At 43.3% G+C, this 25,859-nt stretch overlaps 2 protein-coding genes across 3 annotated transcripts in view; one reads left to right on the top strand and one right to left on the bottom strand.

Moving 5' to 3' along the window:
• The first annotated feature begins 103 nt into the window (after positions 1-103).
• LOC117757673 (transmembrane protein 60-like) lies at positions 104-25,816 on the top strand. Of its 2 annotated transcripts, none has more exons than XM_034579019.1 (4): positions 104-228; positions 618-709; positions 922-1,638; positions 25,789-25,816. In XM_034579019.1, the coding sequence occupies exons 2-3, from the start codon at positions 626-628 to the stop codon at positions 1,237-1,239; spliced, it is 402 nt and encodes a 133-aa protein (XP_034434910.1). In that variant the 5' UTR covers positions 104-228; positions 618-625; the 3' UTR covers positions 1,240-1,638; positions 25,789-25,816. The 2 variants fall into 2 exon arrangements, with proteins under 2 accessions (XP_034434910.1, XP_034434911.1); XM_034579020.1 differs by having other exon boundaries at positions 129-228; positions 581-709; positions 25,787-25,809.
• LOC117757670 (lysine-specific demethylase RSBN1L-like) overlaps positions 6,783-25,859 on the bottom strand; it is a 31,240-nt gene continuing 12,163 nt past the window's right edge. The window contains exons 3-9 of the mRNA XM_034579008.1: positions 24,977-25,548; positions 24,722-24,880; positions 16,782-16,919; positions 15,781-15,923; positions 10,035-10,205; positions 9,811-9,919; positions 6,783-9,078 (exon numbers count right to left, since the gene is read on the bottom strand). Of these exons, the coding sequence (XP_034434899.1) occupies positions 7,111-9,078; positions 9,811-9,919; positions 10,035-10,205; positions 15,781-15,923; positions 16,782-16,919; positions 24,722-24,880; positions 24,977-25,548 (3,260 nt within the window). The 3' untranslated portion in view covers positions 6,783-7,110. The remainder of the gene's footprint in view (positions 9,079-9,810; positions 9,920-10,034; positions 10,206-15,780; positions 15,924-16,781; positions 16,920-24,721; positions 24,881-24,976; positions 25,549-25,859) is intronic.

The following is a 25,859-nucleotide window of genomic DNA, read 5'->3' as shown; positions in this document are numbered from 1 at the left end:
AACTGAAAGAGCTTCACTCACCTCTAGTGGACGATTAAATTCACTGCAGCGAGGTGCGTGTTTTATTGCAAGCTTTACGGTAAGAGCCCTCAACGGATGATCCCCAATCGGCTTGCAGGAGGGGCGGGGCTCGCGGCAGCACCGGATAACGGCGCAGGAAGCTCCGCCTGTTTGTTCCCGTTACCGGAGAATGTACGCGGATCATTATGTGACATCTTAACGGAAACGGTACGTGAGCACGAGAGCGAGGCAACAGCGACAGGGACACGTCCATCTTGAATCCAGAAATACACTGGAATCTATGAAGTGAAACCGGTTAGCTTAATGCTACCAGGCTATACAAGCTAAAGATAGCTGTTGTTGTGAGGCCGGCTAACTAACGATGAATGAAATCAATACATTCAAAATCAAATCCAGCTGCAGTCTGCATTAGATTTTCATATTTCTAACCATATTCGGTTTTAAATGTATATTAGCAGCTCTTCAAGTGTTACTGTCTGTTCTTATGAGGGCGTTTCTCGCTAATTGACTCCACATATAACACATAACAATCGATTGTGTCTTTTCTGTGGATGTCCAGTTTGTGATCGTGTTTCCCCTCTGGTGTGTGTCCGCAGTCAGTGACATGTCTCTGGCTCAGAGGGTTTTACTGACCTGGGTCTTCACCCTAGTCTTCCTCATCATGCTCGTGCTCAAACTGGATGGGAAGGTAAGACGTTGTTTGTTCTCCTATCAGACACCAGTTTGATTAAAAGCTGTCTATGATATGTAAAATGATATTGTAGTTATTTCAATCACAGGATTTCTTGTGTTCTCTGCTTGTGGGGTTTAATAAATCAGTCATAATAGAAGTTAGAATAAAACTCAGTAGGGTGGATTCCCCTTACTGTGACTGACATCTTCTCCTATTCCTCCCCCCAGGTGCAGTGGAACTGGTTCCTCATCTTTCTCCCTGTCTGGGTCTTCGATGGCATCCTCATCCTCATGCTCGCCATCAAGATGGCAGGCCGCTGCAAGCCTGGGTACGACCCCCGCAACGGCTCCCCGGACCTGCGGCTGCGCGCCTGGTACCTGACCGCCATGCTGCTCAAGCTGGGCTTCTGCCTGACACTGTGCGCCAAGCTGGAGAAGCTGGCCGACCTGAAGCTGACGTTTGTGTGCATTCCGCTGTGGACCATGTTACTGGGAGCGCTGGTGGAGCTGGGGCTGAATATCTTTCCTGAGAGGAGAGAGGCCTGAGGAGAGGAGGGGGGGTAATTACACCAACGCAAGACTTCTGTACAAAATGTGTTTGTATGACCATTACTTTGTGAAAGTGGAGACTTTCGCCTTGGCCCGATTGTCTCCACAGAGGACTGAGACTCGAGAAGGAATCCAAACCAGATACATCCGATCTTATGAATAATAGATTGTAAAAATAGAAGAACTCCGTGAAGTGTTCAGTGAAGGTTGAAGCAGAGCTGGCCCTCTGCTGCCTGTGACCGCATGTGAATCACAGTATATTCATTTAAAGGAAACAAAACAAATAGGCTGGCTCTCAGTTTAGAGCAATACCTCTGCCAAGGCCCAGATTTTGCACCGAATCCTTCATGTTAATTTGGACGTAGTTTTACACACACAGAAATATCAGTACCATGGGTTTCTCAGAGTATTTGGTGAAAATCTCGCAACGTTTACAAAAACATAATTCCTGGATTAGCCCTGAACTTTAATGGGTTCTTTCTAGGATCATGTCCCATCCTTCCATGTTTGGTGAAAATCTCACTTTTGCATAATCCTGTTGACAAACAAACGGCGGAGATAAAAATCCAACAACGCTCAAAATGTTTTATTTCTTTACGAAGAATACAAAAAATGCCAATGCAGGAATCAAATGCATTTGTATAAAACTACTGTGAAGCCGACACTGGGGAAAAAAAAAACTTTTTCTTATGCTATTGATTATTTTTTTTAATTGTACATAAACTAGCGCTGCTGCTGATGCTGGGGAGGGAAGTGAACAAACAGTATTTGATGAATATTGACTTAATTTTTCTGTATTTAAACATTTGCTCTTGGTACCAGATTGTGGAGTATTAATTTTGATACATGTGCTTCAGATATTGTTTGGCTGTATTTACACACAGGCACTTTGTGTTTTTCATTCCAGAGCTGCGGAGGGTAGTTGGCCAAATGTTATTTTACAAGTCATAGATTAACTTTTTAAGGGTTTTGTTTGTTTTGTTTGGCTTTTTATCTACAGGCTGCCCTCTCTGTCTTGTACAATTCTTATTTTGTACCATTTGAATCATTATGTGTACCAAGAAAATCATTAAGCTGGTCCAAGATAGATTTAATATTTTTAAATCTATCACAAATGACTTGTTGGTGAAGAAATTAAGATCATGTTCTTACCGTATATTCCATTTAAAGTATTAATGTCAAACTACAACAAAGCTCAACAGATTATTTTCTGTGTTGAGTTGATCATTGATCCAACGTCACGGTACAGCCGACACCGTGTACAACTGAGAGGTGTTTTCTTTTGTGCCATGTGATTGTTTCGAGAGTATTTCGAAATCATTCTTCACATTATTTTGCACTAAGTTGACAAGAAAATAAATGTATGTTTTGATGTGGCATGCACGTCTTTATAGTAAATGATTTATATGAAACTGTGGCATTTTTCATTCTGGTATTTTAACAATAATTTTGGTAGCATGGGGCCACTTTAATTCCCACCCGTCATCCTGGTGAGCGGACACGATCTCCTGTCCAGAGCTTGGTGTATTTATTCCAGCAGCAGCTCTTCTGGTTCCACAGTCCAGCATTACTCTTGAACTTGCTGGACCTGCTGCTATTTTAAGGCAAAGAAGTTGCAAAGTGACCACGAGTGCTGTTACTAGATCAGTAGAACTATTCCAATTGTTATTCAAACCTCGAGCAGTGAGTGTGTTCTGAAGGACTGTACAGTCTGTGTGTGTGCGCCACGTTCATGTGAAGGTTTTTCCGAGTATTCCCTCCAAAAAAAACGCTGTGTCCCTGCCCTGACTTCCTGCCTCGCTCCCATTCCCACCCTTTAACAGATCAGCTGATCTCTCTGGCATTCCTGCTGTGTGTGTGTGTGAGTGAGTGAAGGGATGAATCCAGGGAGAAAAGGAGGTTTTGAGTCATATTTGACGTGACACACACCAGCCCTCTGTTACGGGGCTGCTGCATTGTGCTGTGCGTGTGCTGTCTGCTCGGCTCTCGCCTGGTAAAAGTGCTGAGTTCATTGCTGCAGACTGCAGTGAGTGGGCGTCTTGCATAACAGCAACGAGAGAGAGCGAGAGAGAGAGAGAGAGAGAGAGAGAAATCACAGGCAGGTAAACATCAGAGGTGTTGTCTCGTAGAATGAGATGTATAGAAAATGGCCTTTTGTTGCCCTTTAAAGACAGACAGGTGTTTGTGTTCTTTAACCGAGCACACAGAGACGTTCTAAGTGTTCTGAGCTGCTGCTGCCGGTGTAAAGTGGAGAATGTCAAGTCAGTCTGATATCAACATGACATAAATCGTATATATCTTAAAGCTGCTATCATCTATACTTTATCTCATAGACTGTATATAAAGATGGACGATGCATCCTCACTTCTTCCCACTATCCAGAAACAAAGCCAAAATATCTCAGGTACAAACAGCTGCCATCTTGCATCTATCAAAAATGAGCACTTCGACAAACGTCAGTGGGAAAAGAACGACTAAAAATGACAGAAGCCATCTTTAAGAAAAACGCATTTAACATGTATTTTGACTTCTTAATTTGACCCTTGTCCCATCTGCTAACATGGAGGAGGCAGGGTTCACGGCCTAAACTGCAGCCAGCGACCAGACGGTGATAAAGACACTTTTAGCTTCACTTTTTACAATCCAGTATTGTTCACAGTATTACTCATGTTTGTTTGCAACAGTCCTTTGTGGGTTACCACCAGGAGTTGTCAGTCGGTGGAATGAATCAGACAGGATGTGAAGTGAACTGACAAAACATGGACCCACTGATAAAAACTCTGCTCTATAGAGCTATTCATCAAAAAGGAAACATTTCCTTTTAACCCATTTTGGCATCAATGACTTAATATGAATCGCAAATGCTGGGATTTCAAAAAATACATGAACATAATTCTTAATTTTCTTTTGAAACATGCATGTTTTTTTAAACCACCAGAGCAATAAAACATCAGTTCTCACCCAAACATTTTCATACATTGAACCTTTTATTAGCTAGGCTCATATTTAAAGTAGAAACCACACTACAAGTTGTTTTCCTCTTTACAAAAACCTCTTATGTACACTACAGTGCTGACAGTGGAAAATCACAGAAACAAAATAGAAAACAAAACAAACCAAAAACTTTGAGATAAATAAATTCTGTGAAAACAACACGAGCCCCTGGAGACTTTATTTTTTCAACCTTAATTTTTGTCACAATTGTACAAAAAAATATATGTTCCTGTCATGTTTTCTTTTTTGTAACATCTGAAACCTAAGAGCATAAAAAGAGCTGCAGGGCCTCGCAACTGGCATCAAGTGCTTAGTTATCACCTCGTTCCACCAAGGAACCGCACGGCGAGGAGTTCTGTCTCTGAACGGACGTTCTCAGAGGGAAACTGACCCAGAGAGCTGGAGCTCCGTGGGCTGCGGTGAGTTTAACCATGAAATACACAACCCTGCTCTCTGGACTTCGTTCCACTGAGACGACCCAGTTTAGACCACAGGTATCTGGTGAGTGTTCAGTGGCTTTTGACACCAATTTAAGGCTTGATTCTCATTTTCCAGTGAAAATGGGAAACTTTGACTCATAAAAAAACTTGTGAAAGGACAGAACTCCTCCTCTCCGTGACTCTGGACCATTTAGTAGTTCACAGTTAAGGACAGGCACTGGGGAAATGCTGTGGGCTACATTAGCAAGTGGGCTGTACTCCAATATTGATCAAATCAAGACATCAATAACACAACAAAACAAGAAAAATCCATATCCGCTCACTGAGACGGAACAATTTGATTAAAAAAAAAAGAAAATCAGATACTTGGAGAAACATATACTCTTCATAGCTGCGGCTGAAACAGAATTTCAATAATTTATTGTACTTTTAAAAACACAGGAGGTCACTTCAGTCCCTGGTTGATAAATAAAATATGTTTTTACAGACAGGATGCTCCACGCGGCACAGAAACCGGACTTCAGGTTAATATATAAATAGTGCGTTAAAGTGAAGTCTCCACAGTGTACCATCTGTTTTCAAAGTGTCTCGGAGCATGTCTCCATAAAGGTTTAAGAAAAACTACATTTTTATTAAATTATGAAGTTGGAAGAGCCTGAAATTGCCCTGTTGATAATCTGTTTTATAATAATATCAACTGTATTTAAACAGGTTACAAAGTGCTGGGATAAGTCTTAACATACTAAATCTGGGGCAAGCTCTCCATGTAGCTGCATGTCTGATATAATGTTGGAGATTTATTCAGATTTCAATGGCCCTGATCGATTAAAACTTTATAGTGTCCAATAAAAATCAATGGATCAGGTATTAAGTGACTCATATTTGGGGTGTTATTTTTCCTCAGGAGAACAGAGTATTCGCGGATGTGTCCTGAATTGTTTTTCTTGAGACTTTGAAGGCCCGGCTGTGTAACAGCTCCGAGAGATGCTGTTTGAAGACCGGACTCGGGCCCACGCCGATCACATCGGTCAGGGCTTCGAACGTCAGACCACAGCGGCCGTTGGCGTGCTGAAGGCTGTGTGCGCCGGAGAGGGGTAGGCATGTAACAGATCCAATTCTTCCCTGGCCGACCAGCGAGCGCTCAGTTTCCAGAATTAGGAGATGCTGAGAATCACAGCAGAACTGGAGCTCGGCCACTGGTGTTGACAATAAGATAATCTCAGTACCATAAATGTGGCTTTTTCTTTTGTGGAATTAACTACTGGATGTATGATAAGATGAAGTATTAGGGCATCGTTAAGGGAAAATAAAATCTGAGATTTCGAGAATAAAGTTGTAAGTATTATGAGAAGTCTTAAATTTATGAAAATAAAGTTGTAACATTACAAGAATAAAGTCGGAAGACTATGAAAATAAAGCTGTAATATTATTACTTTTTTCATTAAATAAAGACTCAATTCTTATAAACTGACTTTTTTGTTGTTACAGCTTAAGTCTCAAAATATCAGATACATTTTCCCTTCAATTTAGCCCTAATACTCCATCGTAATATACTGTAGTTTACTATACTGACTTTTATTTTAAATAGGGCCTTTCCTTTTGTTTTAGTGCAGTTAAACTGCACTAACCATCTTCTTGGGCAATAACATACTGCAGGTGATTAGAAAACATAATTCTAAATACTTTTATAACATTGATTCTCTCCTCATGGAGGTCGGCTCAATGAACATGATTCAGATAAAAATACTGATAATAACTGGGGATTTCAATTTTAAATTCAGCAGATTATTGCAGAGCATTATTGCTCAAAGTACAGTATCAGGGAAAAGTACTGCAACATACTGTATTGATTAAGATGCATCGATACAATATAGGAGAATAAATGTAGTGATATCACACGAATACGTCTGCGTATCATATAATATCAGTTTGACTCATCATTATTCCAGAAACAGTCTTGGGCACAATGAAATAAAATACACAAAACGGAAGCATTAGCTGCAAGTTTCACAAAAAGGTCATCTCTGTGACCTTTTTATATAAATATCCGACAAAATTTGCCTATTTTCTTTCAACCTCTGAGGCGTCAAAGATATTCTGGTATTGATAAAACAGAACCAGACAGCAGTTTGGTAGACGTGAACCTGGAAAATCTCTTCTTCAACATCCGATTTTGGTGCAACCAGACTTCACTAAAGGCCAAAACCACCGGTGCTGCTCGATATTCATGAACCAAATCACAACCAGCCTAAGCCGGTCAAGAGGCGTGGGGTAAATAAATCCAACTCTGCTTTATAAACCATGATACTGCGTCTGTACTGATACACTCCACCGTCCCACTTCCTTTTTACACAGTTTTACAACAACACAACCAAAATAAAACCTTAAACATGTACAGTCATTTAAAAACAGCGTCATTATGTACAAAAAACGACTATAAAATCTGTCTCCACTCCTCTTCATGCTTTGGAGGAGGGGAGAGGACCGAGGGGGAGGGCTGAGGGGGGAGAGGAGGTGGAAGAGGGGGAAGAGGGGGAGGCAGAGACTGCGAGGAGGGGGGAGGAGGAGGAGGAGGGGGAGGAGGGGGCTGATGGGAGAAGGACATTGAGAGCGGAACCGGCCCTGGTGCTGAGGTCTGGTACTGCGGCTGTAGCGGGTAAGAGCTCGGCGGGAAAGAGTGATGGGGGAGGAAGGGGTGAGGGGCGAAGTGCGGGTGCTGGGGAGGAGGGAAGAAGGATTTGGCGAACTGGTGATGGTGAGTGAGGTGAGGAGGGAGAGACTGGGCGCTGGTGAGGGGCGTGTTCGGCTGCGACGGCGGGGCCATCAGGGGCTGATGGTAGTACGGCTGAGACTGGGTGGTGATGTTCGGCTGGTGTGGCGGATGCAGGTGAAGCTGGCTCATGTGAAGCGAATGCGGCGTCGGCTTCTGACTCAGGAACGAGTTGAGAGCTTGCGGCTGCATCGGGAGGGAGGGGTTGGAGAGCGGATTTGGCGGGAGGATCGGCGGCCTGTGAGGATGGTGGGAGTGTGGAAGGAGATGGGTGAAGGAGGGCGGGAGAATTTGAGGGAGGTGAGGAGCAGGGAGATGCTGGGATGCGTATTGCTGCATGTAAACTCCTTGCCTCCCCGTGTCATGTGGCGCACGACCCTGCAGATCCAACGACATCCTCGAGTCAGAGTCCAAACTATGAGTCCATTTCTCTGGGAGCGTTTGAGTCCGTGTGTGCGCCGGTGTCTGATCTCGTGCATCGGCTGTGGTGTGTGTCCTTGTGTCGAATTGGGGCGTGTGTGTCTGTACATTCGCAGCGAGTGCTCGGACCTCCGACTGCGTTTGTGTCCGTGTGTTTGAATGAACGTCTGGCTTCGAACGATGCGAGTCTCTCTTCGTTGGTTGTCCTGACTGAGAGGAGGGAGGCGGCTGGGAAGACAAAGTGGAAGGAAGGAGCGAGGAAAGGCGAGACTCCACTGTCGGCTTGGGACTCGTCAGCGAAGATGTGGATGCAGAGGACAGAACAGGGACCGAAGTAGAACTAGAAGAGGAAGAGGAGCGCAGTGGATCAACGGATCCTGCTGGTGGCGCAGGAGAGGAGGAAAACTTAGACAAAGATGGAGAAGAAGACGTGGAAGAAGGCGCTGCACTGGAAGACGTCATTCTGCTGTCTGAGTGATGGTGATTATGGTGGTTGTGGTGATGATGATGATGATGGTGGGGCTTCAATGATGCTTTGGGTTTTGGAGGATGAAGAGAGGTGGGAGGTGAAAAAGGAAGAGGCGATGGTGATTTACTTTTGCAGAGAGGAGGAGCTGGAGGTTCAGTCTTCACCTTCACAGGAGGTGAATCCTGCTGTTTGTGTTTTCCTCTTTCTTTCACCCTCTCTGTCTCCTCCTCTTTAACTCTAGCACCGCCCACTTTTGAGTCCACTGGGCGAGCAGGCTGAGGCAACACAGGTGGAGGATGAGGATAAGGATGAGGATGAGGATGAGGAAGATGCTGCTCCTCCTTTTTGACAACCGGCAACGTCCTGTTTTCTGCCACATCCACCTGCTCCTCTGTCTCCTCTTTTATCCTCTCCTTTACTTTCTCTGCCTTCTTTTCTCTCCTCACCTCCGGTTTTTGCCCCAGCTCCACCATTTCTGTCCCCGCCTTCTTCAACTCAACTTGCTCCTCCTCCTCCTCGTCGTCCTCCACCTCCTCCTCATCCTCTTCTTCTTCCTCTCCGTGATGGTACTGCCTTAAGCGGACGTGCCACGCCAGGCTGCAGACGGCAGATACGGTCTTGAACTGGTGGATCACGTTGCGGGGGATGAAGTAGATGTCATCGTGGCTCAGGCGGATGCGGGCGTAGCGGATGCCCTCGCGACGCAGCTGGTTTAGTTTGGCATCATCTACCCATTGCACACACTGTGAAGAGAGAGGAGGAGAAGAGGGATGAGATGAAGGAAATCTACTGCCATCTTTTGACTCCAACATCTAAACAACTAATTGCTGTAAAAAACTATAAGAAGATTTTAAAGTTTTCTCTTTTGTTTATTCTATTTATAGCAGAGGTTTTTCCAACCTCTGTGCAGTAAAGTAAATATATATAAATCAAAAAGCTCTATTATTTACGATAATCAGTTTTAATATAAAGTAAAATTTAAAAATATGCAATAAAAAACAAAAAAAACATTGTTACCTTGTATCACTGAATTTTTACTCTACATTTATTCATATATTTATATATTCATATATTTAAACAGCAACTGTACCTCATCCACTATGTGGAATCAGCCACAAAGGTCTGCATGGAAACTTCTTCTAAGTTGAATCATAAATAATAAATGACCAAACTAACCCACAACTTTCCTTTGCTGCAGACAAATCCTCTAACTAACTATCATCGTAGTTCCTTCTTGCTCCACCAGGTGTCAGCATCTACCATCAGTGCATGTTAACGTTCCACCTCACACAGTGTTCGAAATGAGGTGAAACACTGTGGGAGTCTAATTTGGGATGTAAAATGTTAAATGAATGACTGTACTGGGCTGAATTTAATTTGTGAGGAGTGTTTATCGCCATGCCTAAGCTGTGTGTGTGTGTGTGTGTGTGTGTGTGTGTGTGTGTGTGTGTGTGTGTGTGTGTGTAATGTAACACCTGAGACAGCGGGGGTTCATGTAGGTCCAACTGCAGCCTCTGAACTGCGTGAGGGAAATCACCAGCATGGAAACACACAACGTCTTTGGTAACACGAGGAGGCTCCGAGCTGAAAACAAGGGAGTGGAGGAGTGTGACATCGGCCGGCGAGCTCGCCACAGTGTGCAAATAACAAACAAGCAGCCGTGTATATGTGTGACAGCCTAAAGTGTGACCATGCCTACCCCTCTCCGGCGCACACAGCCTTCAGCACGCCAACGGCCGCTGTGGTCTGACGTTCGAAGCCCTGACCGATGTGATCGGCGTGGGCCCGAGTCCGGTCTTCAAACAGCATCTCTCTGGGCTCGCTGGTCCTGGGCAGTGATTGCAGCAGGTTCTTCACCTCGTTGGTGGAGCTACGAGAAGGGAAGCAGAAGAGTGAAAAGTAGAAAAACAAAGCCAAACACACTCTCTGCCCACACAGCTCTCTGAAGACGTCTCTCCTGCTGTCTAAAAGAAGAACATGACTAAAGGTGAGTGGGCCGCTCACTCTCCTGGTTTTGTTTATTTCTTTGTTTCCTGTCTGCTGTGCAAAATAAAAGCAGATGGATCGCTGGTGTTGTTTTCTTGCTTGACTTGACTCATTAGTGTCATCCACAGCACGAACTGAGGAGCAGAGAGGATGCTGGGAGAGATTTGATGCGGAGCAGGAAAACATGAATTAGTCTAGACACTATGAAATAAAATATCCCATTAGCTATCAAAATAAATCACATCTAACAGCCTAGATGTGATTTGCTTAAAGAGATTGTAGCTTAGTAATGTTTTCTCACTTTCCCAGTGTCAGAAACTAATTACTGCCATAGGACAGATCTTTTTCTGTATTTGATGTAGTATGAAAATATGTCACACAGCAATATTATGCTATCGAGGCCCAATTGTCTGTCTTTGGGATCAATTAGCACAATCTTAGTCCACTATCCCCTGGCCCCCACTGGGTGTGTGTGCAACACGTGACGGCTGTGTCGCTGATCTGCTGCACCTTGCATCTGTCATCTGTTGTCCACAAAGGGAACGTTACTGCTGCGTGTCTGCAGCGGAGGTGTGGCAGCTCTAATCTGTTAACATGGTGCCGAAATGAAAAGCAAGTCGTTCTGCGACACTCACACATTCAGTGTTTTTCCCCGGGCGTAAGCAAGTAAACTGAGAGAGATGTAGGGAGCGTCTATTTCTGAGGGGAGGCCCACAGTCTCAGACTTGGAAACCCCCTGGTTTTATCAATTTTGACAGTTTGTTTCAGTGCACATCAGGGCTACAAGGTATTTGTTGATTAACTGAAATTTAAAAAAAAAAACTTCAATGTATACATTTCCATATTTTCTTGTTTTGATGCAAATTTTTCACGTTGTTTTGAACAGTTGCTTTGGCAGATCATTTCTATTTGAAAAACTTACAATTTGAAAAAATGAATTTGACATTAAATTATTAAGTCCAGAGTAAATTGTAAAAGACATTCATTGTCTGCAGATATCATTAACTTACACCTGAGCTTGTTCCTCATCCTCCAATTACTCCTTAATGTATTTACCTTTTCCAAGTTGGCTGGTGGCAAAAATTACTTTTCTAGCACGATCAATAAAGTATTAATTTAGATTCAAAACACGAAACACTAGCGGCAAGAAAATTAGAATGGAAATTTTAAAATCAGTAATAGCTGCATGGAAAATCATGAGAATGAAAATGGAGTAAACAGGCATTAATGCTCTTGGCTTCATGCGTACAGACTGACAATGAAAGTACTGCAGTCAGCTCACTACTGGATCAGTGACTCACACTGGAGCTGCAGTCAGATTCAAACAAGAGTAGAAACACACACACACACGCACAGTCTGAGAAAGATTTCTACAAGAGAGTTACACACACACACACACACACACAGACAGACAGACAGACAGACAGACAGACAGACAGACAGACAGACAGACAGACAGACAGACAGACAGACAGACAGACAGACAGACAGACAGACAGACAGACAGACAGACAGACAGACAGACAGACAGACAGACAGACAGACAGACAGACAGACAGACAGACAGACAGACAGACAGACAGACAGACAGACAGACAGACAGACAGACAGACAGACAGACAGACAGACAGACAGACAGACAGACAGACAGACAGACAGACAGACAGACAGACAGACAGACACACACACACACACACACACACACACACACACACACACACACACACACACACACACACACACACACACACACACACACACACAGACAGAACAGCAGCGAGACTACCCGTGCTGAACACTGAATTGTGCATTCATTCATTCAGAGATAAGATGAGAGGCAGGAGCCGACGGAAGAGGAAGAAAGAAGCGGAGGGAAATAGTAGAGTGGAGGGGGGATTAGAAGACACACACACACACACACAGCTTAGTGTGTCTGAGCTGACGGCAGGATGACAGTAATGAATGTAAAACCAAAAAAAGAAAAAATAGCGCTGGTAAGTTAAACAGTGAAAAGAAGAGGCTGTTGAAGGAGGAGTGCTGAACACGCACATCTACAGAGATATTCAAAGTCTTCCATTTACTCCGACTCTCTAACTACGACGTCTCATTGTTCTGGAACCATATTGTGTCAGTGTGATGGAAACTGTCTGACCTAGACCGATTCGCTCTGCATTCATGGTGAAATAAAGTGGGTTGGAGAGGAAGAGAGGAGGACAAGAGGAAGGGTGGAGAGGGGGTGAGGAGGCAGTAGAAGGAAGGTGTAAACGAGGGAGCGGAGGAGAAAAGGGAGACAGAGGGAATCACACACACATTTACGTTGCATACACAGTTCCATTGTGACTTGGGCTGCTTCTAATGACTATTTTCATCAGAAATTATTCCATAATAGCAAAATTTCTACCCAAACAAAAATTGAAACCAGATTTTAAGAAAATTAGCAATAGAAAATGGTTAATTACTGATGATTAATAGAAATGAATATTGAAACAGTTCAAAATCACATAAATAAAAGCATGAAAAACAACATGTGATTCATGATGAAAATACAGAATTTATTTATTTTCCACTATTTTTTGTCATTTTGGTGGAGCAGTGGATATTTGCAGTCACGTGTGCATCATGATTTAATTAATAAAGGTGAGGGGAAGGAAGAAATTAATTTAAATCTGTCCACTGTCAAAATTGCAGCCAGTCTAGTATTCTGTTAATCAGCTAATCAACCTGTTCCCTTAACAAACTTCCTCACTGAGCAGACTGACTTCAACATCTTGCCAACAGCCATCAGGCTCTGATTGCTATTTGTTTCCAAACAGGAAGAGCGTGTTCAGTATCAGGCCTCCGTCTTGTTCGCAGGCCAAGGCAGCTGTTGTTGCTATACAATTATTGTCAGTCTCCGGAAGCACTGGCGCTCTTTGACTAAAAAGCGGAAAAATATTTTTGGTTTATTTTCATCGTCCGGCCACTGTAGTCAAAGCTGAATTCTCAGACTGCGAGTCTCAGCGCCGACAGAAACTCAGCAGCTCGACCTTTTCACTGGAACCACAGGGAAAGAGAAGCTTTCAACACAGTCAAACTGCAAATAACATCATGTCCTTCACTACTTCTTTCACTACTCCAAGTTTTCTTCTCTCTCTCTTTACACAAAGACATAAACAATCACCACTATGACATGTTCAATATAAGTGCTCTGTGCTTCTGGTCCTTTGGAAAGTAACGGCGCAGTGCTTCGAAAATAAATCAACTTAAAAAGGAGGAAAGAGGTCACAGGGAGGAAACAGAAGACGGATCGTAAGAGAAATAGAGAGAGACAGACGGGGGCAGATATTGAGAGGCGGCGTGAGGACAAGGATGCAGAAAGGAGGGAGGAGTGGAGGGGGAAAAGGAAAGAGTTTGGAGGAGGAGGGAAGTGAGATACTGAGGAAAGATGCTGGAGACAAAAGGAGGAAAGTCTGAGAAAAGTACACCTCAGTTTGTGGAAATAATGGTTATTTATATTAAAGTGATGGACTAGACAGGAAACAGAAGAAAGGAGGGAACAGCTGAAACACCCTCCTCCTTTCTCCTCCACCTTTCTCTCCATCTCTATAAAACAGATTCTTTCAGTCCCAGCTGAGCCTGTTACACAAGTGTTTCTGACAGTTATTCACACTGACACACACACACACACACACACACACACACACACACACACACACACACACACACACACACACACACACACACACACACACACACACACACACACACACACACACACACACACACACACACTTGAACAGTCGTACCCTTCAAATGCAGTCTAGACTTACTGCACCACACAAAGCACAACATGAGTAACACACTGTTTGTATTCACAGCCTGAATTCAGGTGCAGTCACTGATTAAAAACAAACAATATTTCCTTTATTACTTCCTCAGAAAAGTCTGATGGAGCAAAGCTTTCTCGGGTGAACGAAACAAGGACATTAACAGATTAGCAAATATTATCATAATCGATAGATCCGTCCATCCATTATCTATACCGCTTATCTTTGAGGGTCTGGAGCCAATCACAGCTGTCCAGAGAGGCGGGAACAACCTGGACAGGTCACCAGCGTATCACAGCCCAACATTCAGAGACAAACAACCATTCACAGCTTCGGTCAATAAGTCTCCAATCAATCAGATCCCCATCTGCATGACTTTGAACATGCAAACTCAATACAGAAGGACCCCGGCTTAACCAGGAATCAATCTGGGACAGTGCTAACCACTTTACCACTGTGCCACACCATCATTATTGATTAATTAATTAATTTACTTCCAGTACCCGTTATAGAGTAGAAGCACTGATGCCTTTCTGTTGACTGAATCCATTCATTTGTTTCAACAACGTTTTGAAGAAGTTGTGTCCTTGGGCACTATTTGATAAACACTACGTGGACATTTGTTTCAAACATAGAATTAAACTATATATGTATATGTATACACAATATATGGAAAATATCTAATGGAAGTGTTTATTTGATGCTGAATATTAATAAAAAATACATGAGGAATGCTCTCAACCGTTGCAGCATCAGTTTACAAATAAAGACACATTAAACATTCAAAACAGAGAATATCAGAAAAATCTCACCATTAAAAGAAGCAATAGTGGAATATAGTTTATATTACAGCTTTAAAATGACAATAACAATTCTTCTTCTTCTTTACCGCTAAAATCAACCATAAATGAAAACAGATAAATAAAAATCAGAGCCAGCGATAACACGACCAATCAACGCAGACAAGAGAGAAATACACGAAGCCTGGGAGAGACGTGTGTGTCGTCCTGCGCTTGGCTGGCTGCCATGTGAAGTAGCGTCTGATGTCGACTCCATTAACATAGCGATGATCTCATCTCAGTGGAGAGCCACATACCGTTCACATCACAAACAACGCACATCGGTTCTCTCATGCTCTCACTCAGAAGGCATGTGTGTTAGTGTGTGTGTGTGTGTGCTTGGTGCAGGGCTTATGTATGTATGTATGTGTGTGTGTGTGTGCGCAACAATGACACTGTGACAGAGACAAACTGAGAGGGTGTAATTGCCTCATCCGGAGCTGCTGGGCTACAACAAAGCCTCGCGCGGCTGCTGCTTCAAAATGTACGAGTGCGTTTTGTTACTGTTTTTCATAATCAGTCCTCGTGGGCTGTGTGGAGAGCACGCTGGCTCACTGAGGCACACACACACACACACATAAAAGCACACACACACACACACACACACACACACACACACACACACACACACACACACACACACACACACACACACACACACACACACACACACACACACACACACACACACACACACACACACACACACACACACAGTCCCTGTCTCAAGGCAGAGTTTAAGAGGGATTCTAAATATTGGCCGGCTTTATCCGGGTGTGTTTATTCAGTGTGCAGTAAACTGTGGTGTACTCACCGCCTTCTTTTAAACGGGGACTTTGGTATATCAGCCAAAGGTATCATCTGTTCGCCCGGTCTGACCCACATTATGGGACCGTCGTCACTCTCTTTGGGACTCATCAGCCGCAGACTGGAGAATGTCCCCCATGGAAGGGTCCTCTACGGCCACACAGAGGAGAGACACAGGGAATAGAATTAAAGCAGCCTGTTGGTGCATTGTTCACTTTTTCACTTGTTAAAAACCACTTAATTAAATATTTTATTTATTCCACTGAGTACCCCCAAAAAAGAAATCTCAAGAGCAGCAAAACAGGCCCCCTGGCGAAACTTGTCACTGGCAGCCGAGATGTTGCAGAGGGCACCAAATCAGAGCCAAAACTCTCGATAGATAGGAAGCGCCAGAGGATGTTGTGTCTTTTGATATTCGCCGTACGCCAACACTCCTCCATGCTGCATGCAGGAGATTTAAAGTTTCACCACAGGAGAGAACAACAGCAGAAAAGCATGCCTGCTTTTGAGGGACAGCAGTAAACACGGTGCTCTGAAGGTCGGTTCTTGCACAGACGTTTTTTTAAAAGAGAAGCAACTTCCTGGAGCTGCATCGAATCCCTCCGACGCGCCTCTTAACGCCTCTTGTTTGCCAGCCGCCGCTGAGAATATTAGGTGTGTTGTTGATGTTTGTGTCTCGCAGAAGCTCTCCATCTGTTCAGTTTGTGTCGTTTCCAAATAATCAGAGGTGTAAATGCTTGGAAAGATTTGGGCACAGCATTGAGTCTTTGAGTATATGAGGTCTGACAGAGCCAATTGTGAAAGGAATAACTAAAGCCTACTTTATATTTCAGCGAAAAAGGAGTTTGATACAGTATCGACCCACTGAATTTTATATTTTTAAAATTACAGTTTGTTCAAACACTGGAATAGGCCTATCTGAATACCTCTGTCCCTTCTCCACTCATCATCCCTCCACACGTCCTGCTGCTGTTTAGGATTGCTGCCATACATCCTGCCCTGACTCACCTTCAGGAAGGGCGACTCGTCCAGCATGCTGAGGAATTCTGGGAAATAATTCCCGACCTCCTCGTCCACGGCTCCCACCAGGCTGATCTGCCTCATGGCCCCGGCTCTGTAGGTACCGTGACTGTACGTCTTCTTCACCTGCAGCAACAAGAGGAAGAATACAGACTGATATTCGAATGTTTTTCTAACGCTGCAGGAAGCAGATGTTTAGTTCTTGACAAAAACATATACCCCTTGTCTTGTGTTTTTAAAGAGGAGCTGGTGAACAAAAACACAGCAGCAATCTTTTCATATCACGTCCTCACTGACATTTTAAATTCACTTTTCTCTATTGATAAGCTCACAAACAGAGATATTACAACATTATATACGGTGTGTGATTGTGAATCGTTTTTACCCAGGAACAACAAACCTTTAACAACCTTTTGCAGTGTGACAGTCTCATCCACTGTTTCACTAGTACAGCTCTTCTCCTTCTCTAAATGTAAATCGAGTCTTCAAAATATTATGGTTATTATGGGGAGTTGCAGCCCCTTCAGCAAGGTCATTATGGAGCCTCATTCCCTTCACTGTAGCACGCACAATCTCTCGCCCTGATCACATCTGGGACGTCTCAGTCATAATCAAAATATAATCAATAATTTTGTCAATGCTCTTCTAGGCCGGGGGGTTTCCAATCTTGTCCAGCGCCAAGGAGATTATGTTTTCATTGCCTTTTGTCTGTCACTCAGCAGGATTACTCAAATATTTTACATGACATTTTGTGGAGGGGTGTAGTTTGACCTGAGGAAGAACCAGTCTACTTTTATGTGCGACACCTTAAAGCAAAGCTACGTCTGCTTGCAAACCCTCTTCACAGATTACATTTTTTAACTGGTTGGGACCAAATAAACCAACATTAAGGCTTCATCTGAATGATTTTCAGAGATAAATGATTCAGGAATTTAAATGAAATAAAAGATTGTAGGAAAAAAAATTCATGAACTTTGACACACTGTCCTTTTCCAACACACAGGATATGATGACTAGCAGATGTGTCTCTGAGGCTAAATATGAAATGTGATCTGATAAAATACGTTTCGATGGACAGCTGCCCTGAGACCTGCTCTTCTTCATTTTTAACCTCTCCTGATTAAATGTGCAAGTCTCTTAATTCATCCGGTTGTATGAAGCTCTTAAATACAATATTAATATATCATTATAGCCTTCACCGAAAGGTTTCAGTGTTAAATGTTTTGATATGTGTATTTATTATTGTCAGAATAGACTGAGTGAGTGTTGGCAGTTTCACTTGATGTCTCTGCTCCTCCGGTGTGACTCAAAAGTATGTTTGCTTCTCTTCACTTGGCTGACAGAGCGTTGCAGTTAAATGTGTGTGTGTGTGTGTGTCTGTGTGTGTCTGTGTGTGGGTGTGTGTGTGTGTGTGTGTGTGTGTGTGTTTGTGCGTCTAACCCGTCTCCCATACCCTTGGCCCACAACAGTGTCTTTGTGTCTGCGTGCGTGTGCAGTGCGTGCACCATGTGGCCTGCATGCTGTACTCTTGGCTGGTCAGGATGTGTGTGTGTCTGTGTGTGTGTGTGTTGACCAGATCCTTGGCTGCACGCCTCTAGTGAGTCACCACTTGACAACATGGCAGAGATAAAAAAGGAACGAGAGGGGGGAAGAGAAACCGAGGATACACTGGAGAGACAGAATGAGGGGAAGAGAGACAGATGGAGAGAAAGTTGAAGAGAAGAAGCTGTAAAAGAGGAGAAACAAATATAGGAAACACAGAGAAGACAGACACAGAGAAAAAAAATGGAGGCAAGGATGGAAGTAACTCAAAGAGGAGCGAAGTAAGGAGGGATGAGGGCAAGAGGGAGCAGAGAAGGAATAAATACAAGGTAAAGAGACAAAGGAGGGAGGGGGAGAGAGGGACAAAAGAAGTAAAGGAGAGATAATAAAATCCGCAACACTGAGATGGAAAAAAGACTTGAAGGATAAAGGCTCTAGGGTGCATCCTTGAGCAAGGCACTAAATCCCCAAATAGCTGCTGAGAGGCCGAACCTCAGGTGCAGATCTCAGGTGTGTGTGTGTGTGTGTTATTCAGCTAGTTGGTGTTAATGAGGAAACGTTCTCAGTCCAGTGGTGTGGTTATTTATAGAAAGTCTATACCTCTTCCACCGCAAACTTAAAACACATCTCTTCCGACTATACTTTGATTAAAACTTTAGTTCAAACTATAAAATTTAGTAGCACTTAAATGGCACTTACTTATAGCACGTTGTAGTTTGGCTTTCTTTTTGAAGAAATAGTACTTTCTTGATTCTTGTTGTTCTGGGTTTGTACCCTCATTGTTGAATGCACTTATTGTAAGTCGCTTTGGATAAAAGCGTCAGCTAAATGAAGTGTAATGTAATTTACAATCACAGTTGATTAAAATGCCTAATGTGTTTGCCCCGAGTCAATCGACAGTAATATGAAAGAAAGACAAGCAGCAAATCTCCAGATTCTGTTCAGAGTCTGGAACCAGCAAATGTTTGATTTTGTAAAACTCCTTCAGGTGCTTGGGGACATGGAGAGTAAAGGAACTGAACATATTAGTTAAGCTGTTAAACGTGGAACCAGCTGATGTGTCTGACAACCTACAACATGAAATCACTGAGCAGCAAAGCAACAACAGGCTCAAAGCTCGGTGCAGCAACCTCCCTCTGCTCTGGTCCAACAAACTGCACGTACGTCATGAGGATTTTCTCATTCTGAGGAGATAAGCACTAAAGTTTTTTTTAGCAGAACCGACGGCTGTGAGTGCTTCTCTTTAAAACCGATTTGGGCAAAGACTCAAAAAACGGACTGAACCAAACCTGGAAAGCCAGACGCACCAAGCAGCAGCGGTGTGGTTAAGGTTTATCCAACTGCAATCTGATCATCTAAAAAAGCAACTAAATGCCGGTGTAAGTAAGCATTTACCTCAAGGCCCAACAGGCCCCTTTTAAATCTCCTAGATCCAGATTTTGATCTGCACACACGCTAGATACCAGTCCCCTAAACCTCAAATCAAATGATCAACGAATTATTCTGTGAGAAATCAAGCATAATGTCAAAAATCCCAATGTTGAAGAAATCCTGAATCTGCCACTTTGTCCAGATCTGTGTCAAAATGTGCCCACATCTCATCCTTCCAACAAATTTCATGGACATCATTTCTGTAGTTTTGCCATAATCCTGCTGACAAATAAACAAACCAACAAAGAAACGGCATCACCTCCTTGGCGGGGGTAACAAAATAAATCACATTATTTCCACTGCATCTGTCTGTGCTCTGACACTGTGTAATATCCACATAAGATGACGGGAAGCTTGAAATACTCACTCCACACATATAAACACAACTTTAAATAGTCTCACTGAGTCAATGACCTAAATACTCGCAGAGAAATATGTGTTTGTGTGCACACATGGATTCAAACGCCTTCATGTTTACAAGTGTTTGTACAATTTCTCTCTGCTAGCGTTGAGAAAGTCGAGTGTACATTTGGCCTTTTGCATGCTTGTAATTGTGCCTATGCGTGTCAATTTTCTGTGTGCGCGTGTGTTTGCACATGCATAATTTAGGTGCAGAAAAACCCCCACTTAGTTTGAACACTATCACAGGCAGAGTAAGAGTATTAGGAAACACTGCGTCTGCCTGAAATAAACCGATAAATGTGACAGTCAGTGATTTTCTCTCTCACACACACACACACACACACACACACACACACACACACACACACACACACACACACACACACACACACACACACACACACACACACACACACACACACACACACACACACACACACACACACACACACACACACACGATGGCAAACAGAAGGAAACAGGAAATGTGACAGACTTCCTCCGAGCTGTGCTCTTCGAGATGCTCCGGTCCTTCCTCACCTCTGTGTACGTGCATAAAAACACACCACAAGAGAACATGTGTGAAAACAAACAGTGACATGGTATTTATGTGTCATTCGCTGCTAAACTTCACCATGAGCTTTTTTAAAGGGAGACTAAAGATGGCAAATACACACCGTTGAGTCAAACAATAAAAATTCTGCTCACAGAGGAATACGATCTCTGTAACTTTATCTAAATTTACCGCCTCTCCCACGTCTGCAAATTCACAAGATTAAAAAGCCCACATAATTATATGTCATTATCATAACTGTCATCTCTCCCCAGCTGTCACTTTCTTTCTCTGGCTAAAAACTGTATATTTTTTACAGATCATCCGCTTTCCCCTGGCAGATTATTTTTCCCTTGTCTGTCAGTCTCCACCTCCTGCACTGCCTCGCTCCCTGATAACACTCCTGTCCCCGGTTGGAAGTCTATTAGATCAGGCCTCTTCTCTTTCCTGCTCTCCTTTCCGTCTCTGGTTCTCACACTTGTTAATTCTATAACAACTTTTCCCTAGTTCTGCCAACGCCACTTTCACTCTGTTAATGTGGCGACATCATCCTGCTGCTCCCTGACCTCCTCCTGACCCGACTTCTCTCCTCCTCTCTCTTTCTCAATTATTATGTCCAGTCAGTCTCTGGCTAAGTCTATTAGTCTGTTACTGTGCCTGCGTAACAACAAAAGCTTCAGGCTGCTGAGAGCTGATTGGTGCCTCGAACACAAGCTCACATACGTTTTCTTACATAATCTCTCCCTCGGCTTGCCCACAAACACACGCATGTGAATGCACAACAACACAGTAATGGAATGGTTTGTTTTGTGATAAATTGAGTCGTCGCTGTGGTTCTGAGGCGGAAATGCGAGAGCGGTGCAACATGAAAGTCTACGTTTGATTTGTCAACACCGGTGGAGATTATGTGGAGGCCAAGTGCAAAGCATGATGCCTGTGGGTTGTTGTGTGTTGTGTTGTGTTGTGTGTCAGGAGGAGGTTCAGTCAGATAAGATGAGGTTCACAAATAACTATCTTGGTTATGAGCTGAAACTTTGAGCAAGGACACAGAAAATCAACAGGGATTTTCTATATATAAAGAGCTGCTACAGGTTTAATTCCTATAAGCAAATATTTTGCATGGGGATTTTGTTTAGTCTTCAAGTTCTTTATTCAGGTGCTTGACCTTCATGCATTTACATTTGTCAATCAAATGTTTCAACAAAGTGTTTTATGAACAATTTCAAGTGTTTTATGAAAATTATACATTCTACATTATTGTTGTTTATTACTTTCCTTCATCTTTGCATAGTTGTAAAACGTTTTATTTTTCAGCAAATAAATTACATTCTGTTGATAAAACTTTCTTCTTTAAATGCATCTTTGAACTGCATTACGTCTGTCGAATTATTATACCTACGGGAAATTGTAATAATGATTAAATTGACCGAATTCTCCATATTGTAATATGTTTCCAAAATGACCCATTAAATTATATACTTTTTCCCGTTGCGTCCGAATAAATACAAACTGTGAGTGAGTTAACATATTTCTGTAAATGCTCTTACACAGCTTCCAGTGTAATACAACATTCAAACAGCCGCAGTCCCCTCATTGCCTTTGAATTAATCTTCTGATGTCGTAACTACATCATTAGACGCGGTGACTAAACAGCAGAGATCAAATTACCTCATTGTCCGAGCACATCACACAGTGTATTGTCTGCCGGGCTGTACCTGCCCTGAGAAAATGGAGAGCTGTAATCTCCCATAATCCTCACCAGCTCTGAAAATGTCTTCAGTCAGGTGCTGAATACAAATCACTGACACACACATGAAATGCTGATGTTTTGATCATCTCAACATGAACACAATCCAAAAAATGTCCCCTCTTCCTACTACATACAAACACACACACGCACAAAAAACAGCCGTCCAGTCATCTGTGACTGGAGCAGAGACAAACTACAGAGCAGAAAACATAAAACGCACATGATAAACCATTTATCTCTGAGTGTGTGCGTTTATACCTGTGCCTGTGTGTATGCACGTGTGTGTGAGTGTATGTGTGTGTGTAGACTATATGTCTACTTCCCAAGGTCACTGCTGAAAGCTAGGAGGGAGGAAAAAAAATTAACAAGACCAGTGGACAATGACGTTAGCCGTGCAAGGAACACTACTCTTAAAGGGACAGCTTAGGACACGGGTATGAAAATGGAAAAGTCCACTTTGACGACGCACAATTTAGACATTTGATTACTTCTTTTGATTATATTCAGAATCATGAGGAAATCCGGGATGTGTTTGTGGAGGCAAAACAGCCAGAAACACACATAACATTGTGAATATTTCATAATAGGAAGGAAAAAAGAAAATATGGCCGGAGGGAGAGCGATAGAGCATAAACTGCTCTGCCTCCTGTAGTACGACACACACACACACACACACACACACACACACACACACACACACACACACACACACACACACACACACACACACACACACACACACACACACACACACACACACACACACACAGTGGCACAGTGTGGTAACCGGTGCTGCCTGCACTCACATTGAAAAAAGAGCAGGCGGTATCTCAATACAAAACCACTCAAGAGGTTTGAGGCAACAAAAGGCTTTTCATTAGTGAACTACAGACATGGGACATCTCTAAATGAAGAGGTCTGGCTGTGTCGCTGTGCACAGAGGACACAATCCAGACACACACACACACACACACACACACACACACACACACACACACACACACACACACACACACACACACACACACACACACACACACACACACACACACACACACACACACACAGACGCAAACACACACTTCTCGTTGTTCCTGTTGTCCCCAAAAGGCCATGTAGTGTGCTGAGGGTGAATTAGAGTCATCTCACCACATCTGCTACTATACTGGTGCTTGTTTCAAAAGAAAAAGAAGAAAAACACCTTTGGCGTTGGTTCATCTGACTGTGAGGCTGCCACCTGCCAGACAGCGGTCGTCTGTTACAGCCTGAAACTTTAACTCTTGGATTTTCATCCTCTTGCTTGACTGTACTGAGGGAAAAAGTCAAATTCATAGAGAGGAAGGGACAGAGAAGAGAAAGCAAATGGCTGCGTGATCTGGCCTTCGTGGTGGACATTACCAAGTACCTCTCAGGTTCCAACAAGCCTTTCAACTCTCTGCTTTCAAATGTGAAATCGTCTGAAGAGAAATGATTGCAGTGGAAAGTGGCCACACTCAAAATAATCTGCTCGTTACTTTGCAAAACTCCTCCAGGTATTTGGTGAGAGGTTTCAGGACATGAAAAATAAACTAAAGGAATTGAACATGTTTGTTAAGCCATTTACAGGTGGAACGCTGATTTGACACCCTGACAACCAAACAACACCAAACCATTGAGCTGCAGAGCAACAGTGAGCTCAGAGCTACATGAGCTCTGGAAGCTGTTTAGTACATCCTGAGGATTTTTCATTCTGAGGTGAAATGCACGCTGAAGTTTGCATCTGTTTGGGACGGCCAACTGCTGTGAGTAACTCTTTTTCAAACTGATATTTGAAAAACTTGCTCAAGCCAAATGTCACATTTTACCTCCTTTACAGGAAAAATAGGTAGACTACTTTCCCATTGCCAGTAGAGGAGTTTTCTATTTTTACTTTCTATTTTTCTCTCAGTGCGTCATGTTTGACGTCATGAACACAAAACTGATGCACTCTCTCACCTCGCTGTCTTGCCAAATTAGCGCGTTAACTCAGGTGGCTCCTTTCATCACTGCCAATCGGAGCCGATAAAACCCTGTGTCTACTGTAGAGTCATTTTACCCGGGAGTGAATGCCAACTGTATCCATTCCCATTCCACACAAAAGCCAGACATCAGTGGGTTTGCTGACCAGTGGAAAAAGGGGCTATAGAGAGGAATGGACCTCCATAGATAAATGTTCCCCTCCCCTGATCTAATCCATGTTCCTCTTCCTGTGTGTGATTGTGTCTGACTAACCTGAGAGTAGAAATTAGCCATAGTTGTAGTTTCTATGTCCTTCTTTGCCAGTATTTCCATTTTGACTGGAGCTGCTGGGAATTTGGTGGAGAAGTAATCCAAGAAATCAGGCAGGTAGCTGGCTTCTCCGTGGACGATTCCCATGACATAATGAGCTGCCTGGAAAACATGGTCAGTAGATCAATTTAGATCATATCTATCATTTGAATTTTAGAGAAAATTCATACTGCAGCTGCATCCGTATCGTTGCCGTACCTGCGACGAGTCCTCGCTGAATGCCAGGGTGACAAACTCTTGGGCAAATCTCTGCTTCTGTCCCATCGACAGAGCGGAGAGTTGTGAGGTGTAGGCATGAGCCACAAGTGCCCCTCCGTTTGGCTGGTTCTCTATGTGGATGTACGGAGCAAACTCCAGACCTGCCATACCGGGGTAGGAGCCCTGCGGCTGCTGTTTGGTCGGCCGAGGGAGCGGTGCCTTGATGGAGGACGAAGGATCGCTGGGCGTGTTTTGAAGAGAGGCGCTTATGAGGAATTTTGCTGCGAGAGAAGCAGTAGGAGGAGAGGAGGGCATGTGTGAGGTTTTGTTGTTCGGCGAGGGGTAAACCGGCAGCGGCGTCTTGAACGGAGACAGGGAGGATTTGTGCGTGTGATCGGAGGATAAGGAAGAAGAGGTGGGGAGAAGCAGGCCGGCACAAATGGTTTGGCAGGAGCGGTGGTACATCTTCACTCGTTTGTGCTTCTCCCCCTCTTTGTGTTTCTTCTTCTTTTTCTTCTTGACTTTTTTGATTTGCAGCTCCTCCGAGTTGACCTGGGCTTTTTCGTTTTCATCTGGACAGTGACAGAACGAGAAGAAGAGAAAATGACCTCGTTATTCAGAGAGACAAGACTTATGAGAGGAGAGGCTGTTCTTCAAAAAGAGGAAGAAGGCGCGTTATTTTTAAAGATTTTTCTAAGAATCTATTCATGTCTGCTTTCTGGAACCACATTTAAATTGACTAGATCTGGATTTTTATTTGGACCTGCACCAAATGTGGACTCATAAATATCAGTCCAATAAACATGTCAGAGTTTTTTTCATCAAGATCCATGAATTATTCTCTGAGAAATCCACAAAGATGTTGAAAAATGTTAAAGAAAGT

The sequence above is a fragment of the Hippoglossus hippoglossus genome, chromosome 23 (assembly GCF_009819705.1).
Source record: "Hippoglossus hippoglossus isolate fHipHip1 chromosome 23, fHipHip1.pri, whole genome shotgun sequence".
Lineage (NCBI taxonomy): Eukaryota > Metazoa > Chordata > Actinopteri > Pleuronectiformes > Pleuronectidae > Hippoglossus > Hippoglossus hippoglossus.
This window is presented reverse-complemented; position numbering and strand designations above follow the sequence as displayed.